This window comes from Diceros bicornis, chromosome 39 (assembly GCF_020826845.1).
Source record: "Diceros bicornis minor isolate mBicDic1 chromosome 39, mDicBic1.mat.cur, whole genome shotgun sequence".
In the NCBI taxonomy this organism is placed as follows: domain Eukaryota; kingdom Metazoa; phylum Chordata; class Mammalia; order Perissodactyla; family Rhinocerotidae; genus Diceros; species Diceros bicornis.
This window is the reverse complement of record NC_080778.1, coordinates 12371154-12383476: the sequence shown is the minus strand read 5'-3', so window position 1 is coordinate 12383476 and position 12323 is coordinate 12371154. Positions and strand designations below refer to the sequence as shown.

At 38.8% G+C, this 12323-nt stretch overlaps 1 protein-coding gene across 9 annotated transcripts in view; it reads left to right on the top strand.

Annotated features, from left to right (window-relative positions):
* ARID1B (AT-rich interaction domain 1B) overlaps nt 1–12323 on the top strand; it is a 417978-nt gene that overhangs the window by 287238 nt on the left and 118417 nt on the right. For all 9 annotated transcript variants that reach the window (XM_058534096.1, XM_058534092.1, XM_058534093.1 and 6 more), the window contains one exon: nt 9909–10152. In XM_058534096.1, the coding sequence (XP_058390079.1) occupies nt 9909–10152 (244 nt within the window). The remainder of the gene's footprint in view (nt 1–9908; nt 10153–12323) is intronic.

Here is a 12323-nt window from a genome sequence, read left to right as displayed (position 1 = left end):
ACTTGTCTTCACTATGTAAATATTAATAGAGACGGGACGGCTCTTCCTTACAGAAGAATTCCAAATAATAAATGTAGAAGGAGTGAAGGAAGTAGAAAATCAACATCAGCATACCAGAGTAATGGTGCGGGCAAGATCCACCAATAAATACTAAAATTAGCAGGCCTAACTTTAAGGAGAAGCGGGATGCTTGCATAGCTTCAAATATATCCCCCAAAATATTTACTAATGACTGTATGGTTTTAACGTACATCCTCAAATTCTTTGAAACTCCTCCTCCAGGAGATGGAGCTTTAAAATTCCCCTCCCTTGGATGTGAGCTGGACTTAGTGACTCCCTTCTCATGAATAGAGAACAGAGAGGGAAAAAGAGTAAGTTGACGGTGGAGAAACCTAGGGGACACCACCTTAACCATGTGATCCAAGTCAACAGCCCCTGTAATAATTATGTTGATATCATACCCTCAATAGGATGCTACGTAAAGGACACTTCACTTCTGGGGTATTCTTCCCAAAAACCTATAATGCCAGTCTAATGGTAAGAAAACACCAAACACAAATTGAAAGACATTCTACAAAATACCTGATGAGTGTATCCATTGTGACACAATACCTAAGCTAACATGTCAAAGTTGTGAAAAAACAAAGAAAGATTTGAGAAATGGTAACAGATTGGAAGAGACTAAGGAGACATGGTGAATAGATGTAACATGAGCTCCTGGATTGGATCCTGGAACAGAAAAACAACATTACTGGAAAAGCTGGTGAAATATTAAGTCTGTATTTTCATTAATGGTATTGTACCAATGTCAATTTCACAGTTTTGATAAATGTGCCGTGGTTATGTAAAATGTTGTCGTTAAGGGAAGCTGGGTGAAAGGTGTATAGGAACACTCAGGACTGCCTTTGCCACTTTTGTGTAAGTCTAAAGTCATTTCCAAATAAAAAGTTTTTAAAAATCCAGTGGAGGAATGTAGAAGTATGTGTGTTCATATGGTTCATGTGAAGGGGGACAATGTCAAAATAATTAAGTTTTAGTATTATTCTACAAATAAAACTTCCCTTTATTCCATGTGGACTCAGTACAATTTGTGAGTTGTGTGTTTTTCTGCTTTTGTTTTTTGAAGTCGCTAATTTATTTGCAGTTCCTATAGGTCTTACTTTTTTGAAGTATTTCACTGCTATGTACTGAAGAAATAAATGTCTCCTGAGGGTTCATGCCTTTTCATTTTTAAGTTTTACTTTCAGACTTTCTACGTGCTAAGCATTGTACTTCTAAGGTAAACAGTATTTTTTTTACCACGCGAGATGCAAAAGGTGGTGTTGATTGCTTTTCTGTTATAAAGATTTATGATATGCTTGCAGCAATAAAAACTGGTATCAGCAGACGAACCCTAAATCTTACATATTTACAGATCTCGTAAGTTTATCAATTTGCTTTCAAAGCACATGGGTCATTCTTACTTAAGAGTTTCATACTTGGCGTTGATGTTTGTAAAGCACCAACCCATCAACCCACATCCCTCCTCCTGCGCATCATTAGCTGATTTTCCCTCTTTATCACTAAATGTCTCGGGATTGTCACTAGTGGTTTTGGAGTAGAATATAGAGTTAAAGAATATGATCTGTTAAAGGAAAATGTTACTCATAATTAGTTTTTAGACACTGTTGTGCTTATTTAAGGGTAAGGGATATATCCTTCAACTCATCTTATCCATTGATTCTTACATATGACTGAAATGAGTAGGAAGGCTGTGTAGACTCATGAAATTATTGCAATCTAGAAAGCACACTGCTGTCTTACCTGGACTGTAGTTATTTAGGCACTCTTTGTTGTCGTCGTTGTTCATTTATTTGTTAAATTTTATATAATGCTAAAACTATATAGATTTTTTATAAAAATTTACAAATTTATTCTTAAGTTGACCCTGTAATTTTAATCATGGTTAAAGCATTCTTTGTTCATAAACACTTGAAAACATGATTTTTTTTCTTTAAAATGTGTAACATTTCTTATTTGGCAACCCACTGCCTTTTTTTTCCTTCTCTGATAGTATTAATACTCGCCTTTTAGACCCCTGTTGGCTCCCTAGTTCCTAAAAAGGTAAGCCCATGTTCCTTGGCACGGGCACATGAGGGCGTTCACAGCTGCGCTCAGGTGGCCTCTCCAACCCCCTCTCTCCCTCAGCCTTTGTCTGCCTTCCCTGGTCTCCTCACTGTTCCCCGAGTAGCTGCCCTCCCACGGTTCTTCTTGCATTTACACATGATGCTCTCGGCTGCTGTCTCCTGCCCACCACTTGTCCAAAGGGCATGCCTTCCCTCCTAGTCTGGACCTGTCTCAGACAGCAGCCCCTGGGCCCATGCGCGCTGGCTGAAGATATACCATTCTGTATTCCACCACACTTATTAATTCACCCCTCCATCATAGAATTGCTGCTTTTTGTTAGAATTTATCTGTGTAGCTTTGTCTCTCTCCATTAAGACTCCATGAAAGAGGGGCATTTAAGTGTACAAGATCACATAGTAGAGGCCAACTTAAATATAAAATGTCATCCACATGTAAAAACTGCCTTCTACCCTTTTTTCCACCTCCTCGCACCCCCCAACCCCACAGCTCCATCTGCAAACTCAGATAGGGCATGCCTGCCAATCGTGACACTCAGTCCAAATGCCTCTCCCAGATTATTCAGTATTCTCACTTGATTATACAGCTTTAATTTCACCAGTAGTCTATTTGTATTAATAAGGATATTCTTTAAATTGCCATTTGTTCTTGGAATAAGACAGGGCCAGCAGTTATTCACCATGAGTCTTTTTTAGTGTTGGGCCTTGACTTGAGGAAGAGTCTTGGCTATGTTGGACAATGAAATCAGTTAAAAAAACATTTTGACTGGTAGGAACAATGGACCAGAGCAACAAGTTCCTATAGTTTCCTCATGTAAGAAAATGTGCATAGTCTCTCTGATACTTAGAAGGCGCTAAGCCAGTGGTAGTCACAGCTGTTGTTGCTAAAAATCATCATGTTCATGGTCGTCGTCATCATCATTTGTGAGCGTAGTCCTGGGTTGTAACCGAGAAGGATAATGTGTTTTCCAGATGAAAGTTAATCCCAAATGCCATACAACCTAACGATGACTATAAATAAATTTTCTTACCAAATTATTTTCAAGTTCAGCACTGCCCATACTGTGTTAAAGGGTCAATTTGTTGTTCTTCCTAGCCTACGTAATGTCTCGAGACAGCTGTCCATAGTGAAGAGCCGAGAATCTCCCTGGGCAGAGTTCAGAAACAGGATAATTTAGGAGCCCTCTGAGGCCTGTGCAAGGGGGAAAAACTCCCTTACATAATGCATATTTCATACGTATATTGTTTACCACTTCTAAATTTAGAATGGTGGCACATTTCATATCGGGACTTTTAACCCATGGACCTTTGCGGCTAGCTTTTATTTTAGGTGCTGATTTTCAAAAATCAAAAGAAATATAGCCATTATAACGATTTTTGTTTATGATAGTACACTTAACTCTGAATCTGGCTTTTGTGAAGTAACAGTTTACTTTAGCTGATTATCCTATAAATGTACCCTTAAAATGAGAGTTACCCATAATGGAATATTTGCTTGAGAAAGACTGCAAATGAATCAGGTGCAAGTCATTTCCCCAAAAAGTGGTTCTTGGCTACCTCTCCTAAAATGAATTGCGACTCATTAATTTTCCCTGTGTTATCCCTGGGCTCGGATATGGGTTTGTCATTGTGGAGCTTGTGACGTTTTTTAAATTAACATCAACATTTTCTTTTCCAGCTGACCTCGTACATCTGAAGGCTATGCGTTGTATATATTGTCACGTGTAATGAAGAGAGAAATATTTGTTATTTGGACATGTTTAAATACAAAGTAAGATATATGTAAGACTTGGAAAGAAGATGCTTTTAAGGCCTAAAAATTAGTGCTTTGAAGAATTTTCTTCATGGATTCTGTCTTTCCGTTCCTTTGTATTTTTTAATTCATTTAGACAGGAAGTCGAAGCTTTTAACTCATTTGCTGTCTAGACAATGAAAGCAGCAGGGACTTTGGTGGGTGTCTTGAAAGGCACTATTACACACAAGTTTATGCTGAAAAGAAGCCTGCAAACATCATAGAAATTAAACAGAGTCACTGTGAGGTTTTTCCTTTTGTGTATATGTCAGTCAAATTATTGGCTCAATTCTAATATCAATTTCAAAGTGTGTTTGTGTCACATGTCCAAAACAATGGTTCTAAAATAAGGTTGGAAGGTATGAAGCTATTCTGCAGTGTGTTTCCAAAGAGCTAAGCATCTAATAAGGCTGGATGCTTGGCCTCTGGGATGTTAATTGGAAACAGAGGGCTGAGAATTCATTGCTAAGTTTTAATAGCAAAGTCAATAGTTTTCAGTAGAGCGTTTATGGTAAATATTTAGAAATATTTGCATGTGCTGGCTTACTTTGTATAGTGTTTGCAGCTGTATTTTACCATAGAGCTTATAAATCCAGTGACATTCACCAGTGACCAGTCAAATCCATCCTCACTTTAGCACCAGACCTGGCATAAGGAGTCACTGCCCTTGAGAAAGTTAGGGTTTAGTTGGAGAGAGAAAGAGAAAACCACATGCCTGAATGTCATACTTAATCTTCTAAAAAAGAGACACACTTTCTGCTTTTGAAGACGATGGAGAGACTTTTTTAAAGATGACTGAACTGGCATTTTAACCTGTGCTTCAAACCCACTGGGAAGTCACAGTGAGAAATCATTAACTGTATCCTATTAAAATCCTTAAACAAGAGACCTGAACTAGTCTCATTGATTGAAATATCTTCTCTGTTTCTAATTCAGTGTTTATCCTTGTGCTCTCTTGGGACACTTCTGAGCAAGAGATGCCCAAATGTATATGATGCGTTGCCATTCTCTATCAGTGATCTGATACCATCAACTAATTGTATTGAGAACCACAGCTCAGAGTATTTTGAAGTTGATTTGCTTTTTTAAAAACCCCACTTATTTAATTAAGCAAGGGAGTAAAATTTTCTACCTTATTCTCAGTTCTTTAAGACAATAAGATATCACCAGCATTGACTGAATTTATCTTTTAGTAAGCTAAATCGAATAACATCAAAACCAAAGATGTCTTTTGATGTAGTAAGTCATAATATATTAATGTAAAATATTTTTAGAGAGGATCATATACAATGTGTAGACATGAGAGAATATACTTAATGTTGTGTGTCTATTTTTTATATATATGTAGGTCTCTAAAAATTCTTCCTGTGATCCTTCTTCATGGCATGTTCCCGTACACATTCCTCTGTCACTGCCCTCCCTCAGCTTGTCCCATCATACTGAATCAGAAACATATTTGTGCTCTATGCTAATTCATAAGTGTTTCTTGTCAGAGTCTGATAGGATTGTTATTGCTCCCCAGTGGCATTTCATTCTAAGTGCAGTGAAATCTCTTGTACTTGTCACTTGGGTTAGAATGAAAATTTTACATGGGCAGAGGGTGGAGGGATGACGGTTACAGAGGGAAAGTCTTTGCAGGAAACTTTCATTTAAATTAAGGTTTAAAGTAAAACAAGCTTTTTTTTTTTAAGGTATTGATTTTCTAAAAATAAATGAACCATTGATAGTAGGAGTTCTATTATTTTTGGTGTGCTGGAAAGTATTCAGTATCCTGAGTGATGTCAGATATTGAAAGCCCAACTTGATAGCAAGATTTTGCCAGATCAAATTGTCATAGCAAAATACTGAATTTATTATGCATGAGCCCGTGAAGTCAATGCCTTAACGCATCACTCCATCAATAAAGAGGAAGGATGTAAAGAATGCTATGGGGCAGGGGGACTCCAGCCCCTTAAAAGAGTCCTCCCTGCAATTACCTTACCTGCCAGCTTTCCAGCAAGATAAATGGAAGCACTGTAGCTTGAAGGTGCCTTGGTTAGAATGAGATGCAGTAAGGTCTCTCTGTTCTTTCCAGGCATCATAGATCTGATAGGACTTATAAAAGAATAGAGTTGGTGCCCTGCTGACTAAATTGTCCTCTAGAGGCGTATTAGTTACAGAGCTTCTTTGTTAACTAGGCTGAATGTTTAAACCACTGTTGAACTTCTTTTATTAACATGTTTTAAGATCGCTATACATATGGATACCCTAAGTATCTGCAGGGCGGGAATATTTCTCTGTAATTTACATATAAAAGTTACGTGTGTGTATAACAGTAATATAGAAATTATATCTTTTTATTACTCTTCTGTTACTCTGAGGTCTAGTCAGCACTGAAATTCTGATGACATGTGAACACTAAGAAAGCCACCGTTTTTATATTTTTCTCTTGATATTTCCTTGATCAGCTTGTTGAATAACAGAAATGTTTTTCGTGCCTTTGCAGCTCGAACGAAGCTCTCTTAACACTCACCCGTGTCACTTTTTCAACCGTAACGTGGAATTTTAAGGGAGGACAGGGAAGGAATTTATAGGTCTTGCAGAGAATTTAAAAAATTTCAAAGTAACAATTTGTTTTTTATGAAGAAAGGTTTACATAAAATTATTTCAAATAATGATTTTTTAAAAATTGAGTCTACATTAAGTCTTTTCTAAGTTTAATTCCATATGTAGTGTAGTAGAAGATAATGGTTTTATATCTGGTTATCTACCAATTTTTTTTTCTCTAAGGAAGCATGAAAAGTATGTTTCCTCCCAGCTGATTCTGGTCTGATTGACCCTTTGTTTATCAGTGATAGACGTCTGTTAGATATTAGAGAGGGCATCCGTACATGGAGCCCACTGCCGATCCTTACAGGGGGCTCCCTGGGTTCTTGTGATACCTTCAGAGAGAGTAGAGTTCTGCCTGGCTCCCACTCAGTGTTTGCCAGGTGGAGGTAGGAGTGGAGTGAGCCCGGTTCTTGGTGAAGCCTGTCAGTTCCTGGTGCACAGTAGGTCGCCATGCAGCTCAGCCGAGGCCTGTCTGAGTCATGTCCCCCGTGGAAGAGGTTAAGGCAGTAGAGGCCTGGAGTGCCGCGACTCTCCAAATCAGAGGTCGTCACACTGCCCAGTAACGGTCTCTGTCACAACTGCTCTCCGTTGCGGCCCAAAAGCAGCCACAGACAACCGAAAGGGATGGCTGTGGCTGTGTTCCTGTAAAACGTTATGGGCTCTGAAATTTGAATTTCAGGTATTTTTAGTATATCACCAAATATTACTCTCTTGATTTTTTTTCAGTCTTTAAAAATGTTTGGGGGGCCAGCCCCGGTGGCCTCGTGGTTAAGTTCGGTGCGCTCTGCTTCGGTGGCCCAGTTTCGGTTCCCAGGTGTGGACCTACACCACTCCTCTGTCAGTGGCCGTGCTGTGGAGGCGGCTCACATACAAAATAGAGGGAGACTGGCAACAGATGTTAGCTCAGGGCGAATCTTCCTCAGCAAAAGAAATATATGTTTGGTTTGTGGGTAGAGCAAAAACAGATAGGGTCCAATTTTAGCCCTCACAGCATAGCTTGCAATGCCCTGCTTTAAAGAACCCCGCAGGTGTCCCTTCGCACTTTATGAATTGGTTCCATGGGGTTAGGAAGGGAATGCCTTGGGGACAGGTACTTAAAGAATCATCCAGGACCCCAAACCATTGTTGCGCACCCCACAGCCACCCCAGCTCTGAGGCTGCATGTGGTAAGGAGCCAGCATTCAGCTGGGGTGGGGACGAGTGGGTGGACTCTTGTCCTGTGTTCTGATTTAGCACATCATACGTGTGCGTGTGTACACATCTGTGAGCTTGTTTTGTTTTGAGGACCTCAGATAATTGCCTTGATTGCTGAAGTGTAAACGCTTTCTACCTTGTATGTAGCATGTTACTTGCTTAATAACCTTCCTCTGTTTCTACCTGGCTTCGCAAAAGTTGTGTTCAGTTCCAGAAGTCTGACTCGAACTATTCCAGTAATCAAGTTAAATAACAATGTTTTACCAGCTGAATATGTGCAAAATCATGCATCTCATGTGCCCTGAGTAGAAATGTTTATATGTTTTTTCCTCTGAATTCTGAAAATATGACTCAATTCGTTCCATTTTATTTTGGAGATTTAATGATACTTTTTCTGTGGTGGTGTTTTCAATCTACACTGTTCATGTTACATTTGTTATTCATAAGCAGAGTTATATGACATTGAAGATTGTTCTCAATTTTACTTAGAAAGATGTTATTCTTCTTGGCACAAGAGTTTTTTGTTTTTCTATAACATTCATCTTTTTGTGAGGTTTTCATCAGCTATTCTTTAGAATGTATTTTGTTTGTTTGTGTGCTGGGGAAGATTTGCCCTGAGCTAACATCTGTTGCCAGTCTTCCTCTTTTTTTTTTTAACGTGAGCCGCTGCCACAGCGTGGCCACTGACAGGCAAATGGTGTGGTTCCATACCCAGGAACTGAACCTGGGCCACCAAAGTGGTGTACACCGAACTTTTACCACTAGACCAATGGGGCTGGCCCTAGAATGTATTTTTTAATCATTGGCAATTTGCTGCTAAAAAAAGAGAAGTTCATTAAGTATATTATATGATGTAAGAGATGATTAACAGGTAAACTTTCCAGGAGACTAGGGTCCTAATCTTGTTTGCCTTGTGACATTTTGGGGTACCCTGAAGAGCTATAACCAGGCTCTGCTTTACCTGGCCCCATTTGTACTTCCTAGTCTAAATTCATTCTTCAGATCCTGAGCATCTTCATCCAACAGTTTTCAAAGCCCTAGTTTTAGAAATCCCAGTAGTAAACAGTGATGTAAAATTAAACATGAATAAAATTGAATGAGTGGAAGGTATCAAGTAGGATGGGATATGCTTTGTAGATAGTAGCATAACCAGGTATTTCTGATCCCATTCTGCAGTAGTTAGTCCTAGATTATCAAGACAAATATCTTATACTGCAACTCAGCCTTTGGAACTCATTCAGCACCGAGCTCTCGGCCTGCACTGGATTTGCAGACTTAGTGTCCAGTCGTTGTGGCAGGCCTGTGCAGACTTACTGAGCACCCACTGGTGGTGGCCCCAGTCTAGGCCCCGGGGCCACGGCAGTGAGGAAGGCCAGAAGAAAGTCTCTGTCCTCCTCTCATTCTGATGAAGGTGCGAAAGACGGTTTCCTCCTTGCTCTTCTCTCATCCTCCCTTCATCATCTTCAGCAGATGCATTCAACAATAACTGATTCTCTGAGCTTCCATTTCTGTGTCTATCAAATGGGGAGTTTAATAACTGCCTTAGAGTTGTGATCAAATTAGATGGCATTAAAACTGTTATAAAAAGTAAGGGATAACATTTCTGCCAAAGGAACTGTCAAAGGGACTTATTTTCACAATATCATATAAAAGTACACATATCAATATTTTATTTTAATGGCACTTTTGCAAAAGTAAAGTGTAAGAATTTCTCGCCACAAGGTTTGGTTAAAATTTTGACTGCTATTACCTAAGAATGTCCTAGTTTGAAATTAAAACAGTCCTCCAGTGTTGACGTCTATATAGGAGGACCCACAGCCTGTAGTTTTCAGGTTATTGAAGTGATCTATTAGGACTCAGACATTCCATTCAGATGGTAAGTCACCACCTAAAGAGCTGTTTCCTGTGACTCTTTGAACAGCCTGGGTGGACTGGGTGCTGACAGCTTAAAGGAAAGCTGTAGGATGGTTTTATGAAAGAGAGGTACAACTGTTCTCACTTTTTAGGGATAGACCAGATCTTATGGGTTCAACTTATGAGAGACCTTATTCAAGTCTTCTAATTACAAGTGGCCATGCTCTGAATTTTGGGTGTTATCCAGAAAACCTTTGTCTCTGCAGGGGGCGTTGTTATGATTTTCAAATAGTCTTTTGAGCAGATATTGGTCCAAATATGTGTTACTCTATAAATACATGCTGTTTCTTTCTCAGGACCTGTCTGGCTCCATCGATGACCTCCCCACGGGAACGGAAGCCACTTTGAGCTCAGCAGTCAGTGCATCCGGGTCCACGAGCAGCCAAGGGGATCAGAGCAACCCAGCTCAGTCGCCTTTCTCTCCGCACGCATCCCCCCATCTCTCAAGCATCCCTGGGGGCCCCTCGCCTTCTCCTGTCGGCTCTCCTGTCGGCAGCAACCAGTCACGATCTGGCCCAATTTCTCCTGCAAGTATTCCAGGTATTCATTACTTAATAATTATTATTTTACTCTCTAGTAAAGACAGACCTAATGTTCATCAATAGCAATATACATTCCATTACTTTTTTTTACTGTTTGAAAACCTAGTGATGGGACCACGTATTAGGAGCATAAGTTTGTGAATTATCATCAAAGCATACAAGAGTCTCAATTCCAAAAGACTCTCAACTAATGAATGTAAACCCCCAATTAATAAAATCACCAATTACTTTGATATTTTCGGTTTGCGTATTTACCTTAAATTATGCCAGAAAATTATTTATTCTTGTAACATATGTTTTGTCATGATTCTGTTAAATAAGATCCTCTGGTAAGTGCCACTGAGGTGAGATTGGTGACTAGTATTGGCCTTGGTGTTTTATGGTTCTATTTAATTTATACCATGGCTGTTATTTTCTAAAATATTTTTAGTGTTTATACTCATCAGTGTCTTAATTTGCCAGCACACCTTCAAGGCCTTGTTACTGATATAAACTCTTGCCTTCTAATTTTCATATAAGGAGTTCGTGTTCCAATTAACTCTTGGATTCAGCCATTTCACTAGTCATACCACTTGTGTATCTTCTGCTTCCTTTACTGTGTACTTGGGGTTATTTATTTGTTTATTTATTTGTCAGTTGCCTCATCCTCATCCAGCATTCTTATATCAAACTTCATCCATTCAAACTCACCAAGCAACTAGCTTTCCTTTGTCTGCAAACTAGATGTAAGTTTCTTCTGTGTAGCTTTTGCTAACATGATATAGGTGGCTGTCAGAAAGCACTTTTTACTAGCCTATCAGAATTGATATTGAATTGCTGATAAATTTTCTGATAGTTTATTCTGTTATCTTGAAAGGATGGATGGTAGTTTTACCCCTTTTAACATTTTACTCATTTTATATTTAAAAGAAAAGTTTATTGTGAGATGTCATATGTATGTGAATATATATAAACATACATATAAACATTTGTAACATGCTAATTATGAAACATAACTATCAAGTGACTACTCACAGACCCCCACCCAGTTGGGAACTGGAGTATTACTGGTGTTACTGTATCTACCTGTGTGTCCCTTCCTTATCCTCAGCCCTATACCTCTCCCCTGCCTAAGATGCTCTCTTAATATTTTTTTTAATCATTCTTTTTGTTTTGGGGGGTTTTTTAAAGAATTTTATTGCAAACATTCATAGAGTATATATCGTTAGTTTTATTTAGTTTTGAGCTTTATAGGAATATATCCTATTTAGAATAACTATATAATTTATCATCCAAGCTGAGACACTTTTGAGCATGTAAGGTTTGCCGTTAATAATTACAGTAGGACAACAGGCATAAACCAGGAAGATTCTAGGCCAATCAGGAAATAAGTTCACCCCAATCATACTGTATGTGGTCTTCTACAATTTGCTTTTTTGACTAAATGTTATGTTTCTAAGATTCATCCATATTTTGGATATAGCTATAATTTTAATGCATTTTGATTAAGGCGTTTTGATGTTTGTTTTTTCAAAAATATTTGCCCTCATAATTTTGTAATAAAACCTGGATTTACCTGCTTTTAACATTTTTAAAGCTAGAGTACTCCATATTCCAGAATTCCTCAGGTGGTTTTTGATATTGAGATGGTTTTTGAGGCATCACCTACCTAAACATCGGAAAGTTGTATGTAAAATATTATGTGTCAAAGAAGAAATCACTCCTTTTTCTGAATTGGGTCAAAAGGACTTAATAACCTAAATGAAAACTTTTCTGAGGTATAAAGATAACGTGGGTTTTCATTTCAAATCCCTAACCAGGTGGTTCACTCTCTGATGATTTTCATACACATTTATCATTCCAGATGGGGATTTTGATACCTTATTTCACTGTGTGGATTTTGTTGTGGCATAGAACACATAACCCCACAAAAGAGCTCCCTGTGACACGTGACTCACGTCTTGTGGAGTGGGTAGCTCAGCAGGTGTGGTCGGTCTCCGAGTCCGGTGCTGAGGTGTGTTTTGCACAGAATGAAAGTTGGTCGGTGGGTTACGCTTCTGATGCCCTATGAGCACTGTCACCAGTGAGGCCTCTGCCTCACAGTTACTGTGGGGAAGACCAGAATGTGATTTCTCTCGGCTAACTTCTTGGGAAAGTGAATTTTTAAATAGAAAGCTTTCAACTTTCTCG